Below are 18,948 nucleotides of genomic sequence, written 5' to 3'. Positions count from 1 at the left end.
ATTGCTTTGGCTATTCGGGGTCTTTTGTGTTTCCATACAAATTTTAATTTTTTTTGTTCTAGTTCTGTGAAAAATGCCATTGGTAATTTGATAGGGATTATATTGAGTTTGTAGATTGCCTTGGGTAGTAAAGTCATTTTGACAGTATTGATTCTTCCAGTCCAAGAACATGGTATAACCTCTCCATCTGTTTGTGTCATCTTCAATTTCTTTCATCAGCATCTTACACTTTTCAGAGTACAAGTCTTTTGCCTTCTTAGGTAGGTTTATTCCTAAGTATTTTATTCTTCTTGATGTGATGGTAAATGGGATTGTTTCTTTAATTTCTCTTTCTGATCTTTCGTTGTTAGTGTATAGAAATGAAACAGATTTCTGTGTATTAATTTTGTATTCTGCAACTTTACTGAATTCATTGATGAGCTCTAGTAGTTTTCTGGTAGCATCTTTAGGATTTTCTATGTGTAGTATCATGTCATCTGTAAACAGTTTTTTTGCAGTTGTCATCTGCAAACAGTTTTTTTGCAGTTGTCATCTGCAAACGGTTTTTTGCAGTTGTCATCTGCAAACGGTTTTACTTCTTCTTTTGCAGTTTGGATTCCTTTTATTTCTTTTTCTTCTCTGATTGTCATGGCTAGGACTTCCAGAACTATGTTGAATAAAAGTGGTGAGAGTGGACATCCTTGTCTAGTTCCTGATCTTAGAGGAAATGCTTTCAGCTTTTCACAGTTGAGTACTATGTAATCTGTGGATTTGTCATGTATGACCTTTATTATGTTGAGGTAGGTTCCCTCTATGCCCACTTTCTGGAGAGTTTTTATCATAAATGGGTGTTGATTTTTATCAAAAGCTTTTTCTGCATCTATTAAGATGATCATATGGTTTTTATTCTTCAATTTGTTAATGTGGTGTATCACACTGACCGATTTGTGGGTATTGAAAAATCATTGCATCCCTGGGATAAATCCTACTTTCATGATCATGGTGTATGATCCTTTTAATGTGTTGTTGGATGCTGTTTGCTAGTATTTTGTTGAGGATCTTTGCATCTATATTCATCAGTGATATTGGTCTGTAATTTTCTTTTTTTGTAGTATCTTTGTCTGGTTTTGGTATCAGGGTGATGGTGGCCTCATAGAATGAGTTTGGGAGTTTTCCTTCCTCTACAGAGTTTGAGAAGGCTGGGTGTTAGCTCTTCTCTAAATGTTTGATAGAATTCACCTGTGAAGCCATCTGGTCCTGGACTTCTGTTTGTTGGAGGATTTTTTTTATAGCTTTTTAATGTGATTTTTAAATTTTATTTATTTATTTAATTTATTTATTTTTGGCTGTGTTGGGTCTTCCTTGCTGTGCACGTGCTTTCTCTAGTTGCGGCGAGCAGGGCCTACTCTTCATTGCCATGCGTTGGCTTCTCATTGCGGTGGATTCTCTGGTTGTGGAGCACGGGCTGTAGTCACGCAAGCTTCAGTAGTTGTTGCTTGTGGGCTACAGAGGCGCAGGCTCAGTAGTTGTGGCACCCAGGCTTCGTTGCTCCATGGCATGTGGGAACCTCCCGGACCAGGGCTCGAACCCGGTCCCCTGCATTGGCAGGTGGATTCTTAACCACTGCACCACCAGGGAAGCCCTTGTTGGAAGAATTTTAATCACAGTTTCAATTTCATTACTTGTGATTGGTCTGTTCATATTTTCTATTTCTTCCTCGTTCAGTCTTTGAAGGTTATACTTTTCTAAGAATTTGTCCATTTCTTCCAGGTTGTCCATTTTATTGGCATAGAGTTGCTTGTAGAAGTCTCTTAGGATGCTTTGTATTTCTGCTGTGTCTGTTGTAACTTCTCCTTTTTCATTTCTAATTTTATTGATTGGAGTCCTCTCCCTCTTTTTCTTGATGAGTCTGGCTAATGGTTTATCAATTTTGTTTATCTTCTCAAAGAACCAGCTTTTAGTTTTATTGATCTTTGCTATTGTTTTCTTTGTTTCTATTTCGTTTATTTCTGCTCTGATCTTTCCCATGTTAGGGAAATTTTCCACTAATCTCTTCAAATATTTTCTCGGGTCCTTTCTCTCTTCTCCTTCTGGGACCCCTATAACGTGAATGTTGTTGTGTTTAATGTTGTCCCAGAGGACTCTTAGGCTGTCTTCATTTCTTTTCATTCTTTTTTCTTTATTCTGTTCCGCAGCAGTGAATTCCACCATTCTGTCTTCCAGATCACTTACCCGTTCTTGTGCCTCAGTTATTCTGCTATTGATTCCTTCTAGTGTATTTTTCATTTCAGTTATTGTATTGTTCATCTCTGTTTGTTCTTTAATTCTTCTAGATCTTTGTTAAACATTTCTTGCATCTTCTTGATCTTTGCCTCCATTCTTTTTCCAAGATCCTGAATCATCTTCACTATCATTATTCCGAATTCTCTTTCTGGAAGATTGCCTATCTCCGTTTCATTTAGTTGTTTTTCTGGGGTTTTATCTTGTTCCTTCATCTGGTACATAGCCCTCTGCCTTTTCATCTTGTCTGTTTTTCTGTGAATGTGGTTTTTGTTCCACAGGCTGCAGGATTGTAGTTCTTGCTTCTGCTGTCTGCCCTCTCCCATAGGTTTTGGATCATCATGTTTTCATTTTCATTTGTCTCTAGATATTTTTTTATTTGTTCTTTGATTTCTTCAGTGATCCATTGGTTGTTTAGTAACATATTGTTTAGCCTCCATGTGTTTGTGTTTTTTACAGTTTTTTTCTTGTAGTCGATTTCTAAGCTCATAATGTTGTGGTCAGGAGAGATGCTTGATATGATTTCAGTTTTCTTAAATTTACTGAGGCTTGCTTTGTGGCCCAGCATGTGATCTATCCTGGAGAATGTTCCATGTGCACTTGAGAAGAATGTGTATTCTGCTGCTTTCAGATGGAATGTTCTGTAAATATCAATTAAGTCCATCTGATCTAGTGTATCATTTAAGGCCTATGTTTCCTTATTGATTTTCTGTCTGGATGACCTGTCCATTGATGTAATTGGGATGTTAAAGTCCCCCACTATTGGGGACTGTGACTGTCAATTTGTCTTTTTATAGTATTTGTCTTATATATTGAGGTACTCCTTTGTAGGGTGCATATATATAAACAATTGTTATATCTCCTTCTTGGATTTTTAAAAAAAATTTATTGGAGTATAGTTGATTTACAGTGTTATGTTAGTTTCAGGTGTACAGCAAATTAATTCAGTTATACATATACATATATATATATATATATATATATATATATATATATTCATTCTTTTTTAGATTCTTTTCTCATATAGGGTATCACAGAGTACTGAGTAGAGTTCCTTCTTTTTCTTGGATTGATCCCTTGATCATTATGTAGTGTCCTTTGCCTCTTGTAACCATCTTTATTTTAAAGTCTATTTTGTCTGATATGAGTATTACTACTCCAGCTTTCTTTTGATTTCCATTTGCCTGGAATACCTTTTTCCATCCCCTCACTTTCAGTCTGCATGTGTCACTAGATCTGAAGTGGGTCTCTTGTAGACAGCATATATACAGGTCTTATTTTTGTTATCTATTCAGCCAGTCTATGTCTTTTGGTTGGAGCATTTAATCCATTTACATTTAAGGTAATTATCGATATGTCTGTTCTTATTGCCATTTTCTTAATTGTTTTGGGTTTGTTTTTGTAGGTCTTTTTTCCTCCCTTCCTCTTTTGTTCTCTTCTCATGTGATTCGATGACTATCTTTAGTGTTGTGTTTGGATTGCTTTTTCTTTTTTGTGTATATCTATTGTAGATTTTTGGTTTGCAGTTACCATGAGGTTTTCATATAGCAGTCTCTATATAAACAATATTGTTTTAAGTTGCTGCTCTTAATTTCAAAGGCATTTCCAATATCTTGCATTTGTACTCTCACAATTGCTGGTTTTGATATCATATTTGTGTGTGGATGATTTCTGACCTTTACTGTATGTTTGCCTTTACTGGTGAGCTTTCCCATTAGTAATGTTCTTGTTTCTAGTTGTGGCCTTCTCTTTTCTGCCTAGGGAGGTTCCTTTAGCTGGTTTGGTGGTGCTGAATTCTTGCAGCTATTGCTCATCTCTAAGCTTTTGATTTCTCCATCAAACCTGAACAAGAGCCTTGCTGGGTAGAGTATTCTTGGTTGTAGGTTTTTCCCTTCCATCACTTTAAATATATCATGCCACTCCCTTCTGGCCTGCACAGTTTCTGCTGAAAAATCAGCTGATAACATACAAGGGAAGCCCCATAAGGTTATTTGTTGCTTTTACTATTTTCTCTTTGTCTTTGATTTTTGTCAGTTTGATTAATATGTGTCTTGGCATGTTCCTCCTTGGGTTTATCCTGTATGGGACTCTCTGTGCTTCCTGGACTTGAGTGTTTCCTTTCCCATGTTAGGGAAGTTTTCTGCTACTATCTCTTCAAATATCTTTTCAGGCCCTTTCTCTCTTCTCTTTCTAGGACCCCTATAATGTGAATGTTGGTGCATTTAATGTTGTCCCAGAGGTCTCTTAGACTGTCCTCTTTTCTTTTCATACTTTTTTCTTTTTTCTGTTCTGCAGCAGTGATTTCCACCCATCTGTCTTCCATCTCATTTATTCGTTCTTCTGCCTCATTTATTCTGCTATTGATTCCTTATAGTGTATTTTTCATTCCAGTTATTGTATTGTTCATCTCTGTTCTTTAAATCTTCTAGCTCTTTGTTAAACATTTCATGTATCTTCTCAGTCTGTGCCTCCATTCTTTTTCCAAGATCTCGGATCATCTTTACTATCGTTACTCTGAATTCTTTTTCAGGAAGATTGCCTATCTCCAATTCACTTGTTGTTTTTCTGGAGTTTTATCTTGTTCATTCATCTAGAACGTATTTCTCTTCTGTCTCATTTTGTCTAACTTTCTGTGTTTATGGTCTCTGTTCCTCAGGCTGCAGGATTGTAGCTCCTCTCGCTTCTGGTGTCTGCCCCCAGGTGGGTGAGGTTGGTCCAGGGGCTTATGCAGGCTTCCTGGTGGGAGGGACTGGTGCCTGCCCACTGGTGAATGGAGCTGGGTCTTGTCCCTCTGGTGGGTAGGGCCATGTCAAAGGGTGTGTTTAGAGGTGGCTGTGAGATCAGGATGACTTTAGGTAGCCTGTCTGCTGATGGGTGGTGCTGGGTTCCCACCCTGTTGGTTGTTTGGCCTGATGTGTCCCAGCACTGGAGCCTGCAGGCTGTTGGGTGGGGCCAGGTCTCAGTGCCCAAATGGTGACCTCCAGGAGAGCTCACGCCAGTGAATATTCACTGGGGCCTCTGCCACCAGTGTTCTTGCCCCCACAGTGAGCCACAGCTGACCTCTGCCTCCCCAGGAAATCCTCCAAGACCTTCCAGTAGGTCTGGCCCAGGCTCCTATGGAGTCACTGCTTTGCCCTGGATCCCAGTGTACGTGAAACCTTGTGTGCACCCTCCAAGAGTGGAGTCTCTGTTTCCCCCAGTCCTGTGGAGCTCCTGCACTCAAGCCCCACTGGCCTTCAAAGCCAAATGCTCTTGGGGCTCCTCCTCCTGAAGCCAGATCCCCCCCAGGCTGGGGAGCCTGATGTGGGTCTCAGAACTCTCATTCCTGTGGGAGAACCTCTGAGATATAATTATTTTCCAGTATGTGGGTCACCCACCCAGCAGGTGTGGGATTTGATTATATCATGAAAGTGCCCCTCCTACCATCTTCTTCTTGTCTTTGGATGTAGAATATCTCTTCTGGTAGGTTTGAGTCTTTTTTTGTCGATGGTTGTTCAACAGTTAGTTGTGATTTTGATGTTTTCATGGGAGGAGGTGAGCTCAAGTCCTTCTTCTCTGCCATCTTGTCTCCGCCTCTCACTGTTGGACCAAAAGAAGATAAAAAGTCACTTCCAGGGTGAGGTCTCAGGGGAAGAGGGAACTATCAGTATATCTCAGTGTCCTGGTGCAGCCTTCCACTGGTGGGACTTGAAATTTAATTGGTTTTCCAGTTGGGGAACCATCCTTGAAGCTGGCTCCCCATGTACCTATTGCTAATTTTTTCCACAATTCCCAACAGATGGTCAATGCATATTTTCATGTGGTCAATTGTATCAAATCATCTGAAAGTACCCCTCTCCAGCCAGAGTCCTCCCATCTTTGAACCTTCTGTGTAGTCTGTACTGGTTATTCTTGGGGGCAGCTGCATAGCTACTGTCCCTCCCCAACATCATGGGGACTCCCTTTGCATCTTTCTTGTGTTGGAGCTTCAGTTTCCTGGATCCTGTGTCTTCCGTTTTCTTGGTTTACTCACTTATCTTTGTGGAGCACATTCTTTTGTAGTTTCCTGGGAAAGTATACATGGGTAGTAAAATTTTTGAGAACTTGCATATCTAAAATGTCTTTATTTTACCCTCACTCTGGATTGAAAGTTTATCTAGGTATAGAATTCTAGGTTGGAACGAATCACTTAACCTCTCTTTGACCCTAGTTTCTGTGTGAGTCTGGATTATTTCCTTTGGGAGTGACAGAAAACTCAATTCAGACTGACTTAGGCACTGTCTTGAATAGTTGTTATCCCGTACACTATTATACTTTACCTGTATTCCTCTTGTGATGTGTGTCATGAGATAGCCTATGTATTATTCATTTCATATGGTCAGGCTACAGTCTCTAGTATACTTCCATGAGATTACATGTGTTCTGTTCATTTATTTTCTTTTTTTAAAAATTTATTTATTTATTTATTTTTGGCTGTGTTGGGTCTTCGTTGCTGCACATAGGCTTCATCCAGCTGCAGCAAGTGGGGGCTACTCACCGCCACAGTGTGTGGGCCTCTCATCGCAGCAGACTCCCTTGTTGCAGAGCACAGGTTCTAGGTGCGTGGGCTTCAGTAGTTGTGGCACGTGGGTTCAGTAGTTGTGGCTCGCGGGCTCTAGAGCACAGGCTCAGTAGTTGTGGCACACGGGCTTAGTTGCTCCACAGCATGTGGGATCCTCACAGACCAGGGCTTAAACCTGTGTCCCCTGTATTGGCAGGCAGACTCTCAACCACTGTGCCACCAGGGAAGTCCCTGTTTATTTATTTTCATCCAAATGCATTTGTTTATGCTGCCACCACCTGCATGTTTGTAAGTTTCCATACAGATACACAAAGTGTGCTGCGTTTTTCCTCCTCTTCTGTCTCTTTTTATTCTTCACATTGATATTGCACTCACTCATGCCACAGGTTTTGGTAATATATATGAGGTCATTTTGTTTTCCTGTGATAATACTGAACTTATTACTTGTAGTTTTGCATCTGTGCCTTTACTATATTATTCTAAGGCCTTGTCTCAGCAGTTTTGTCATATGAATTACATGGACCCTCTTCCATTATTCTCTTTAAAAATTTTTCTTAATATCATACCTAATGACATCTCAATTTATCCAGACCTTTCTCTCTTGTTTTCTCTGCTCTCATTTGATTGTCAGGTTTCTAGGCATGGTCTTCTGATCCTCTTGACATATGTTTCCTCTCTTTTCAAGGGATAATCATTCTGTGTAAACTATTAAATATAGAATGGATAAACAACAAGGTTTTACTGTATAGCTGAGGAACTATATTCAATATCCTGTAATAAACCATAATGGAAAAGGAAAAAAATAAAGCTTGCAGAAAAAAATTTTTAAAAGGGTTAATCATTCTAGTATTCCTAGAGTGTGGCCCAGAAAACTTTGTCATTGACTTGTCTTTTACTTCCCAGAGCTTACTTTCTCACCCTAAACCTGAAACTCTAGGTGGTAGAAAAGCGGGAAGGAAGCTATCTAGACCTCTACATTTTTACTTTTCCAGTTTTCCATAGTCTAAGATCTGGTTGTCAGAAGATGCTTTCCAGGGTCCCTTAAGGAATAGCAAATACTCAGCACACATCTTCCGCACACATCAATCGTGGTGCCTTTTTCTGCTGAGCCTGAAGATGACATCTGATCCACAGCATTCTAGGAAAGTGTTGGTGGTTGAGACACAGTCTGTTTGTCATTTCTGATCCTAGTAATGCCATTTATCTCCGCACAGATTAACAGAAGTCAGCCAAAATGCATGGGTTGATATGTGCACAGGTATAGCATACCCTTTAGATCAACAGAGAGCTAATTTCACATAGAATAATCATTTGAGGACTTTTAAGTGTTGTGTACCATAAGGGGGCAGTTAATTAAGAAATAATGTTGACTGCAGTATTAACATTCTCACTGAGACATGATTGAAAAATACCCAGATGAAAGAATTTTATGTATGAAATAAATTATTTTATTTTTTATCACCTAATATTAGAATAATTACATTTTGAAAATAATATTTAGACATTTTGTGCAAATTCATGGAATTTGAGCTCATGGAACCATTGAGCTTGAAGTTAATGAACTAATTTTATACTTAGCTAATACCATATTTAGTGTGAGTTAAAAAGAACTTACATTGATCTAGGAAAAATAATAATAGTAAATATAATTAAAAATATTTTAACTTTTTTATTTCATAATTTGAAAATATTAAGGTCTTCTACCTCAGTTGAGTGTAAAAGCCAGGATCCATTTAAATATCTAAGTCAGCATCTAAGTCAGTAAGTCAGTATCTTAAATAATATTCATATTTTGGATTCAGTTAGTTCACTTTTAGGAATCTCATTTAAGGAATAATTGAATTGTGCCAATGATGTTTGTCAAAGGGCTGTTTATTGTTGTGAAAAGGACAGCATATCCATTGGAACACTTTAGTAGCAAGAGACCCCTCCCCACTGACTGTAAGTTTCCCTTGTTAGCCAAGGATAAAAAAGGTTTTGGAAGTGGCCATACAGAGAGGAACAGATGCATCATATCTTCATGCAGCTTTGCTTGGCCCACAGAGTTTCTGCCAGAGCCGTAGAACTGCTGGTGACACTGTCTAAAAAAGGTTGAGGCTTGCAGATGCTGAAATTCATCTTATTTGGGGTTTATATTACAGACCTTCCTCAACTTACAATGCGGTTACATCCCAGTAAGCCTATCATAAGTTGAAAATATTGTCAGTCGAAAATGCATTTAATACATCTAACCTAACCTACATCATAGCTTAGCCTAGCCTACCTTAAATGTGCTCAAAACACTTATATTAGCTTACAGTTGAGCAAAGTTATCTAACACAAAGCCTATTTTATAATAAGGTATTGAATATCTCATGTAACTTATTGAATACTGTATTGAAAGTGAAAAACAGAATGGTTGTGTGCATACAGAATGGTTGTAAGTGTATTGGTTGTTTACCCTCGTGATCGAGGGGCTGACTGGGAGCTGCAGCCCACCGTCATGAGAGAGTATATTAGTGCATATCATTAGCCTGGGAAAAGGTCAAAATTTAAAATTCAAAGTGTAGTTTCTACTCAGTGTATATCAATTTCACATCATCATAAAGTCAAAAAATCATAAGTGGGACTGTCTATTTTATGATATTATATATATATATAGTATATATAATACTATTTTATTTCTGTGCTTCATGCTTCTACATGTTAACAGACGTGAAGCTTTCAGGAACTAACTTCTGCATCAGTAAAGCTACATCTTTACCGGGCAGCGTCAGTGCCCAGGTAGCCTGAGCAACCCTCTGTTTCCAGCTGTGTCCCAGAAGGATGGATGGACTTTGGAGGCCTCTCACTAAAGCTAAAGAGTTATTACTGTGGGGATTCCTAAAAAAGTGGTTAGAGAATGTGTTGTTTGTGCGATTTTGGAAGTGGTACAATTTCCAGTAGTGAAATGGTTCAAAATAGAACCTTGAAAGTGACATGTAGCAGAAGTAGAGTGAAGGAAAAAGTCTCCTGAGGAGGCAAAGGGGACTGAGAGGTCGGGGTCTTAGGTGGGTTGCCCATGCCCATGTGGGTGTGAAGTTAACAAGACTAATGACAGTAGCTGAGAGGGAGAGGGAGACTGTAAGCCAGAAGAGATGACACCCATGAGGGCAGACTGATACAAGCCTCTAAGATCCTTGCCAGAGAAGAGAAGTAGAGTAACTGTTTACTCTACTGCTGTGATTGAAGTAATAGAAGAGAAGATGGGATTCATTTTGATAGTCTCTAAATGAACTTGTACTGTGTCAGTGCTTCTTGGACTAGGAAACCCGGGGGTCTGTGGATGCATTCTCAGAGTGCAACAGTTTACTAGTGAATTTTTTAAATTTGGATCATTATTTTAATGGTAATCTAAAAGTTGACTTCAGTGCCCAGAGTTGAGTTTATTTGGAATTCCACCAAGTAGGCTTATACATTTAAATGAAATTATAATAAAAATAATTTAAATTAACACTATGGGATCATGAGAACTTGAGAAAATTGGCTAGATATTATCTAAGATTCCTTCCAATTCTAAAATACAGTAATTGTATACTTTCTTGTACATAGAATACATTAATTTTTAGGTATTGTCCTCATTTATTTAAAACTTTAAAAATATTCTACATGTACACATTTGGTACACGATAATTAGAAAATCTTTATTTTCTTAAAAAAATTAATCACCTACAAAGTTATCATCTGGAAACATTCACTATTAACATGTGATGTCTCTCTGGATTTGTGTATTTTTTTCTCTCTCTCTGTATCTATGCATATTATATATGTATGTGCATCTCAAGGAAGTAGGAAAAGAAGCTTTTTAACTGAAAACAGGGTCATGCATAATCTATTATGCATGTCTTACCATGTCAGTATGTATATTCCTACGTCATCATTCCTGTTAGCTGCATGTTATTACATTATACGGATTGCCGTAATTAATTTAGCCAATCAATCCCCTATTGGGGACGTGTAGATTGTTTCTAGTTTTTCACTCTGATATAACACCTACCAATAAATATCCTTCAATAATATATATTTTTAGTACTATTCCAATTATTTATATATCTCATTACCAAAAAAGAGTCCTTCAATTTGATCATAGCCCAAATATAATCTGGAGTCATTTATTTATGATTATCTTTTTTTTTTTTCTGGTAAATATTATAGGTTTCTTGGCTTAAAAAAACACATGTATAGTAAAATAATCTGTGTTTTTGGTAGTCCAGAGTTTTCCAAACTGCTTTCTTTGGATCCTAAAGGTTTCCTTCTGTAGAGCTTTCCCCTCTGCTCCGCTTTTGTCTATTTTCTTGTAAGAGATTGTTTGTTTAAAAAAAATAGTTTTACTATTAAGAAAACAAACACAATGATTTAAACCACTGAGCCAGTCCCTGGTTAAGATGTGAAGTTACGTTTCATGATTAGTGGCAGAGATGGGATATCCTATATGCCATCCTATATATCCTGACTCCTAAAAAGAAATTTAGAATAAATACATCTCCTAGAAATAAAACAAACCCAAAAAAGTACTCTAACCTGGTATCTGGATTGCTTACTTGGAACATACTTTCAACATGTCCTTTATTTGTATGTTATCTTTTTTTATTTCCACTTCAACAAATTGGAATTAAAACATTTTAGAAGACACTAATCATCAGCTTAACCAGTAATTAGCATTGATGAGTAGAGAGAAAATTTAAGACAGCTGCCAAGTTGACCACTAAAATGAGGTTTGATTTGCTGGTATTTGTCATCTGCGGGACTTTATAATTATAATAATAGCAGTGTAGTTGCACTCTGATGGAAAGTTGACAGTTAACTTGTTCTACTCATCAAACTTAGGAATAATTCTGAAAGTTTCTAGTTTCTAGTTTCCAGGTAATTTATCATTCAAGTGATTAAAAGCTATTTTGGGCCACAATTATGAACAATAATAAAATTTTACATGTGGATGACATTAACACAGTATTTCTTTCTTTTTGAATTTCCAGGGGAAGACTACTATTATTCTAAGGTGTCTTGACAGGTAAGTGTTATGTTAACCTCTAGACTACATTTGCTTATTCTTGTTGTGTAGGGCAAGTTAGAATCTAAAAGACATATGGAAAGAGAATAATTTTGAGGCCGAAACAAAATATTTTAATTCTTAGTGAATCCTTATTATGGATTTTACAATCTCCTTTAAAGATAAAACCAAGAACAAGCAAAAAGAAATTATACAGGATTAATATTGGATTTCCTTATTTGGGGGGCGAAATTAACATAATTACTCAGCCTACCATAGTATTTGCTTTTTTTGGCTATGCTACTCTGATATTTAAACTTTTTAGTTCTGTCTGGTTCATGACTGAACATTAATTATAATCTTCGAATTGCTCATGGGTATACTTTTTTTTTAAATTAATTTATTTTTATTTTTGGCTGCGTTGGGTCTTCATTGCTGCACATGGGCTTTCTCTAGTTGCGAGCGGGGTTGCTCTTCGTTGCGGTGCTCAGGCTTCTCATTGCAGTGGCTTCTCTTGTTGTGGAGCACGGCCTCTAGGCGCATGGGCTTCGGTAGTTGTGGCTCTTGGGCTCTAAAGCGCAGGCTCAGTAGTTGTGGCGCACGGGCTTAGTTGCTCCACAGCATGTGGGATCTTCCCGGACCAGGGCTCGAACCTGTGTCCCCTGCATTGGCAGGCGGATTCTTAACCACCGCACCACCAGGGAAGCCCTCTCATGGGTTTACTTTTGAAGCACATTATTGGTCTTTAAACTGTGCATGTTACCATTTGTTTTATATACTTTCTAATCTTCTATACCATAGAAGCATGCCACCAGATTAAGATTTAGGATTATGATTGGTAGGTGTTGCAGGAAGTTGATACGGAAAGTCTTGTTTGTTTGTAGCTCTCATTAGCTAAATGATGCCTACGTTTGAACCGTGATTTCAGATTGAGAACTGTATAAAAATCTTTCATTGATGTCACCGTTAAATTGATAGTCATTAGGTTCCCAACTCCCCACATCAAGGCTGAGCACAAACCTGCTGTCAGTGCTTCCCACGTGGCCTGGATGCAGAGAGCTTGTGCCCTAACACGGCCACCAACACTGCCAGCTCCTTCTCCACTCCCCCAACAGTGTTGCTAGGCGCTGCCACTACATGCAGGTGCCATTATTCTCTGCAGTTGCTACTAAAGATGGTATTTTGAAGGCTTATTTAATTTTTATATAAATTCTTAATCATTTTTATCTCAATGTGTTATACAAGGTGTAACTTCTCTACTAATCAAAGTTTTTAAGAGGAAGCAAAAATAAATCAGGTAAGATGATAGCATAAGAAAATAATTCCACCCATGATGGTAATACTACCTGTCTTTTATTGTGCAGGGATGAGCCACCAAAACCAACCTTAGCCTTGGAATATACGTATGGAAGGAGAGCAAAAGGACATAACATAGTGAGTGTCTTTTTGGTGATGCTGCGCTACACATACATGGAGAAGTGAGGATGCTGACATTGTTTTATATTTTCCATCTTACCTACAACCGATGCACATATCCAGCTGTACACTTCATAGCTATGTACTTTTTAACTCAAATGCAACTCAGCACATATGAAGCCAACCGAACTGAGGGGAAATATTTTGGCCTTCTCATTTGTTATGTCTTAAAATGCTTGAATCGGATTCCTTTGTAACTTTATTGTACAGTTTTTTGGCATATTTTCTTCTTTTAAATGAGGATAACATCGTGAGTTATCTTCTGTCTCCAAAAAATCTGCTAAAAATATGAATTTGACCTGTGGAATATTTATGAAAAAATACTGGTCAAAATCCAGATTATTAGCATTTTTACAAATACATCTTGAAGTTGGTAATGCTGTTTGAGACCACAGGCCCTAATTGGCTACAATCCTGTTTTCACTTGTGTTAGTGTATCTACAGAGGAAAATTAGAAATTGTTCAGGGTACAGGGAGAACTTATAGTGTATGTTAGAGGAGTAAAAATTCCTAAATGGAATTCTCTTTTGGAGTTCTCATATGAAAAGAGGTCGTTTTTTAAATAAAATTAGATGTACGGAAGAACAATCTAGAATACAGTAGAAGGTCCCGTATCGCCCATAACACAGGCAAATTTTTATAGATTGATCCAGTCCGAGTGTTTGATCATTAGACAATGTATAAACAGTTAAAATTGGCTGTTGCTGCTTCCTGGATTCACCAATGCCAAGCTGGTTATTAAAACAGTGAAATTAAAAAGGGAAAAGAAAAAAAGTAATATATTAAGATGGGGGAGGACTTTATTTTTGTGACTCACATGAATTTTTGCATGAGTGATAAGCCTAGAAATGGAATTATCCTTTTCGTGGGAAACTCTGAGACAACTTTTCATAAGCTTAACTTTTGAGAAGAGCTCTAAAAACTTTTCTTCATCCCGTTGTGAATCAAGGGAGATTATCCAATGCAAACTTATTTCCCCCACAAACATTAATGATTCAAATAGCAACCGCAAAACAATTTTAATGGTTGAGATAACTTGTCAAAAATGCAAAATATATATATATTCATCTAAAACTGCTTTAATGACCACCTGCCTCTTCCAAGTTCATGGTATTAGACACATAAAAACTCATGTGATTCTTTTTCACCTATTTGTTTCTGCTAAACTTTGTGCTATCAAGTTGGGCTTTTCCATATTCATTCTAGAAGCCTCACATCTTTCTCAGATTTAATGTCTCCTAAAAGTTCCAAATGGAAGAGCTTTATCAGCTCCTCACACAATCTTGGTGTCCTGAAGGTTCCTCAGTATCTGGCCAGAGGCAGAGATGCCATCAGCTAGCCGGTGGTCTAGGAGAGCTGTTATGGAATAGATGGTCTTATTTCCAAGCTACTTGGCTGCCCAGCCCTTTCAATCCCCTAGTGTTGGAGTCCTCTAAAAAGGGAAGCAGTTGTTGAGTCTCTCCTTGTTCCCCCACCTACCGCTTGTATGGCCAGTGCCAGCCGGTCACATTCCGCAGGGAAGTCAGGCACAGACCGGCTGCTTATATACTCTTGCCCGGGAAATCCCGGTCTGCAGCCCGGACTGCCATCTGTTCTTCCCGTTTCCTCATGTCTTGTCTGTGTGTCTGATTTATTTTGTGAGCTTCTGCCTCCCTCGATTAGGATGTTTTCCTGTTCAACTGTTTTATTTCTATCTAAAATTATAACTGTTTTCAAAAAGACAATTCCAAATGTGTTCAATTTGTTAATTTTATTTCTAATTTGAGTGAGTGTCTGCTACATGTGATATTTACAGAATTGGGGCACTGTTTAATGTCTTCTATTAAGTAGGGTAGAATTTGGGCATTTAGTACACATGCACATTCTTAATGTTTCATTGTTGTTCTTTGGAATAGAGGTTTTGATGCATTTTGAGGGATGGAATAGAGAAAGGTAAAAATTTCCTTTCCTTTCCTTTCAAAAAATTGCCAAGAAATGGTCTTGAGGACTATAATATCTTGTATCCATAATTATTACTGGCTGGTACTAATGAAATATAAGAACTATTTAAAATTTAAAAACATCAAAGAACATTAATATGAAAAAACCCTTTTTTTTCAGCCAAAAGATATTGCTCATTTTTGGGAACTAGGTGGAGGAACCTCTTTACTGGACTTAATCAGCATACCAATCACAAGTGACACCTTACGGTAAGTGTGGCCAGCTCCAGGAACAGTTGTTAGTAAGTATCCAGTGGAGGCCACAGGATGAATATGAGTAGGCTTTTGTGAACCAGAATTTGCTGGGACAATTTTATGTTGCTGAAGGCTTACGTTCACTTCCTTTCTATGTGCTTAAACTGTAATGCTGTCAGAGATTTTAAAAGAACCAAGGTTCTGGCCTGTGCTGAAGTGAAATAGTTGGCATTCCAACTAGTAACATATTTTGCAAGCCTGCAAACAAACAGAATACGTCAAATAACACTTGGGCAATGAATTCACTTGGCAAAAATAAATTTGAAAACAATTATTTCTAATACCCATCCAAGCGTGAGCTAATTCAGCCCTGAGTTTTTCCTGCAGCTGGACATTATGTCTACTTTGAATATAATGCGAATTAATACCATTGAAGCTTCATCCAAGGGAAGTCTATGAGTCAGAGGAGGAAGAAAGTCTCTATTTGCTGACCTAAAAGAAACAGAACCTGGGGGAAAACCTCAAACCCTTTGGTGGTGTTTTCCTGACAATGACTCCCACTCGTGGCCAAATCAGATGTGGAAAACTGTCATCTTAGCCAAGGAAAACAAAATCTTTAAATCTGAAATATCTTACTCCTGTCAGCGTTTAACACAAACCATTGCTGCTGCCTGGACCAAATACAAAGAGCTTGACAATTATTTGTTAAATTTCAGCCATTAAGATCTTTAGAGTATGGAATTATTTCTTGTTAGCAGGATAATTGTTTTTCTATAACTAGCCGGTAATGTTGGCTTCATTTGTCCAGTGATTTTTTTTTTCTTTTAAAGAAATATGATTTACTGTCTTTTACTTATTACAAACGTAATGTATGCTCATATGGAAAACTTGGAAAAATACTGAAAGGTACATAGAAAGTAAAAGCATCCTCAATCACATGAAAAAGAACTACTCTCAACATACTGAGGTATTTCTTTCAGTGTTTTCAGTGTTCGTAAATATACTTTGTACAGGTATGGGATATTGTATGTATATAGATTTAGATCTTGCTTTTTCACTTATAACCACCGTTTTCCCCTGACATTATTTTTCAGAATCATGGGATTTTACAGCTGTGTAGTTTTCATTTGTCCTCCTTTAACAGAGACAAATAATCGAAGCTGCCTGGGAATTCGGGCAGCTCACGGTGGTGTGGTTGTGAAGAGATGGCGAGGACTGGGGGCGGGGGGGGGGACCTGAAGGATCCAGAGCTGCCAGCCAGCCTGGCATGAGGCTGACAGGAGTGAAGAGGCCGGGAACAGCTCTTACCTGGCCGTGAGCTGGCTCCAGTGCTGGCCCTGACTTGCACATCACCTTGCCATATTACCTCACTTTCCTTCTCTAGACCTCACGGGCTTGTAGAAATTCTGGTTTCTGCAGGAAGCTAAATCTTTCCAGTTTCTTTAATGTCTCACTTTGTGAGTTCTTGGTCTTCTTTCCCTGGAACCCCAGGGCAGCTGGAGCCTGCTTTAGGCGAGAAGAGGGGTCAGGGTTATGATGAACAGAGGGCAGGGGCGCCATAGGCCTGGGTCCAGAGTGGCTTGCTGAGTGATTGAAGAATTCATGGAAAACATTTCACTCCTCATGTAGCTGCAAATCTCAGAGTGTTTTGTGGCTGGAATTAATTTGACATATAATTTCCTTATGTTGGACAAAGCCCAGCGACCTCAACAGCCGTACCAGTGCTCTTAGATACTGTTTAAGATGCCTGTTCATAGAATAATTATAGATGCACTGAACATTTCCACAGACCTTAGATAATTTGTAATAGAGCATTTCTTGTGGTCCATTTCCCTGTTTTAAAAGGTCGTGTTTTTAAAAAAAATTTTTTCAGCTGTCATTTGCTATGAAGGTAAAAGTAACACAGATATTTCCAGTGCACTGGAAACATAAATTTTAATCTTAGAAAAAAGTTGAATAATCCATTTCTCCTTTGCTTAAAAAAAAGTTATTTTCATTTGGAAAAAATGATAAATTTTATGTTATATATATTTTACCACAGTTAAAAAAAGTTCAACCATAGTCCTCTCTTTTTTAAACATTAACCATACTAAAACTCTGAAAATATAATTAGTTTCCTCACTTATATATATATATTCTGTTACAATTAAGCAAAACTGGTTCTGAGCTTATTAAAATGACATAGATGTAGTTGGCTAGAGAATTTAATGGCACAAAAATTTTATAGAAAATCTTGATAATTAATGTCTAAAAAGACTACTTTCTGGATTTAGACCTATAGTATAGAATTTAGCTACTGTTCTGCTTTAATTACACAACACAGCTGATTTGCTCAGACTAAGCAAAATAACTTGACGATATTATAACTAGCATGTATTATAATTCCTTTCTATATCTACTAGCAGAATGTTTGCCCTGTTGATCAAAAATATATTGGCCCATGATTATGGTTCTACATACTTATTATGACCATTTTCTGAAATACTCCTATATTTGTTTGTTTTTTATTGTAAAATATCATAACATAAAATTCAGTTTTAGCCATTTTTAAATGTACAGTTTAGTGGCATTAAGTATATTCACGTTGTTGTGCAGCCATCACCACCATCCATCTCGAGAACATTTCATCTGCCCAAACTGAAACTGTACCCAATAAATAATAACTCCCTATTTCTCCCTTCTCCAACCCCTGGCAACCGCCATTCTAGTTTCTGTCTCTACGATTTGACTACTCTAGGTACCTTATGTAAATGAAATCATACAATACTTGTCCTTTTGAGTCTAGCTTATTTCACTTAGCATAATGTCTTTAAGATGCATCCATGTTGTAGCATGTATCAGAATTCCCTTCCTTTTTAAGGCTGAATAATAGTTCATTGTATGTATATACCACGTTTTGTTCATCTCTTAACCCATTGATGGACATTTGGGTCATTTCCACCCTTTGGACATTTAGGTCATTTCCACCCTTTGTCAATTGTTAGTGATGCTGCTATGGACATTGGTGTACAAATATCTGTTTGAGTCCCTGATTTCAAAACACTCAGAAGTGGAATTGCAGGATCCTCTAATTTTTTGAGGAACCACTATACTGCTTTCCACAGTGTCTGCTGTACTATTTTATATTCCCACTGGCAATGCACCAGGGTTCCAATTTCTCTATATCCTTACCAACACTCGTTATTTTCTGGGGGGTTTCATTTATTTTTACTTTTATTTATCATAGCTATCCTAATGGGTGCGAAGTGGTATCTCATTGTGGTTTTGATTTGCGTTTCTCTAATGATTAGTGATATTGGGCCTCTTTTCATATGTTTATTGGCCATATGTATACCTTTAAATAGAGAAATGTGTATTTGAGTTCTTTTCCCTTTTTAAATTGGGTTTTTGTTGTTGCTGAGGTTAGATTTACATGAACATGAACACACATGCATGTGGTCACAGTGGTGGTGTGTGTGGTGGCCAGGGGTGTGCTTTCAGACAGGCAGCAA

General features: G+C 37.8%; 1 protein-coding gene across 2 annotated transcripts in view; it reads left to right on the top strand.

Moving 5' to 3' along the window:
- Positions 1 to 18,948, top strand: part of DYNC2LI1 (dynein cytoplasmic 2 light intermediate chain 1) — a 43,255-nt gene that overhangs the window by 9,447 nt on the left and 14,860 nt on the right. For both annotated transcript variants that reach the window (XM_082427838.1, XM_082427837.1), the window contains exons 3-5: positions 11,794 to 11,828; positions 13,172 to 13,241; positions 15,384 to 15,472. In XM_082427838.1, coding sequence (XP_082283964.1) covers positions 11,794 to 11,828; positions 13,172 to 13,241; positions 15,384 to 15,472 — 194 coding nt within the window. The remainder of the gene's footprint in view (positions 1 to 11,793; positions 11,829 to 13,171; positions 13,242 to 15,383; positions 15,473 to 18,948) is intronic.

The sequence above is a fragment of the Balaenoptera physalus genome, assembly GCF_965194825.1.
Source record: "Balaenoptera physalus genome assembly, chromosome: 15".
Taxonomy (NCBI): Eukaryota; Metazoa; Chordata; class Mammalia; order Artiodactyla; family Balaenopteridae; genus Balaenoptera; species Balaenoptera physalus.
Note: the sequence above shows the minus strand (reverse complement) of the source record. Positions and strands in the feature narration are given on the sequence as shown.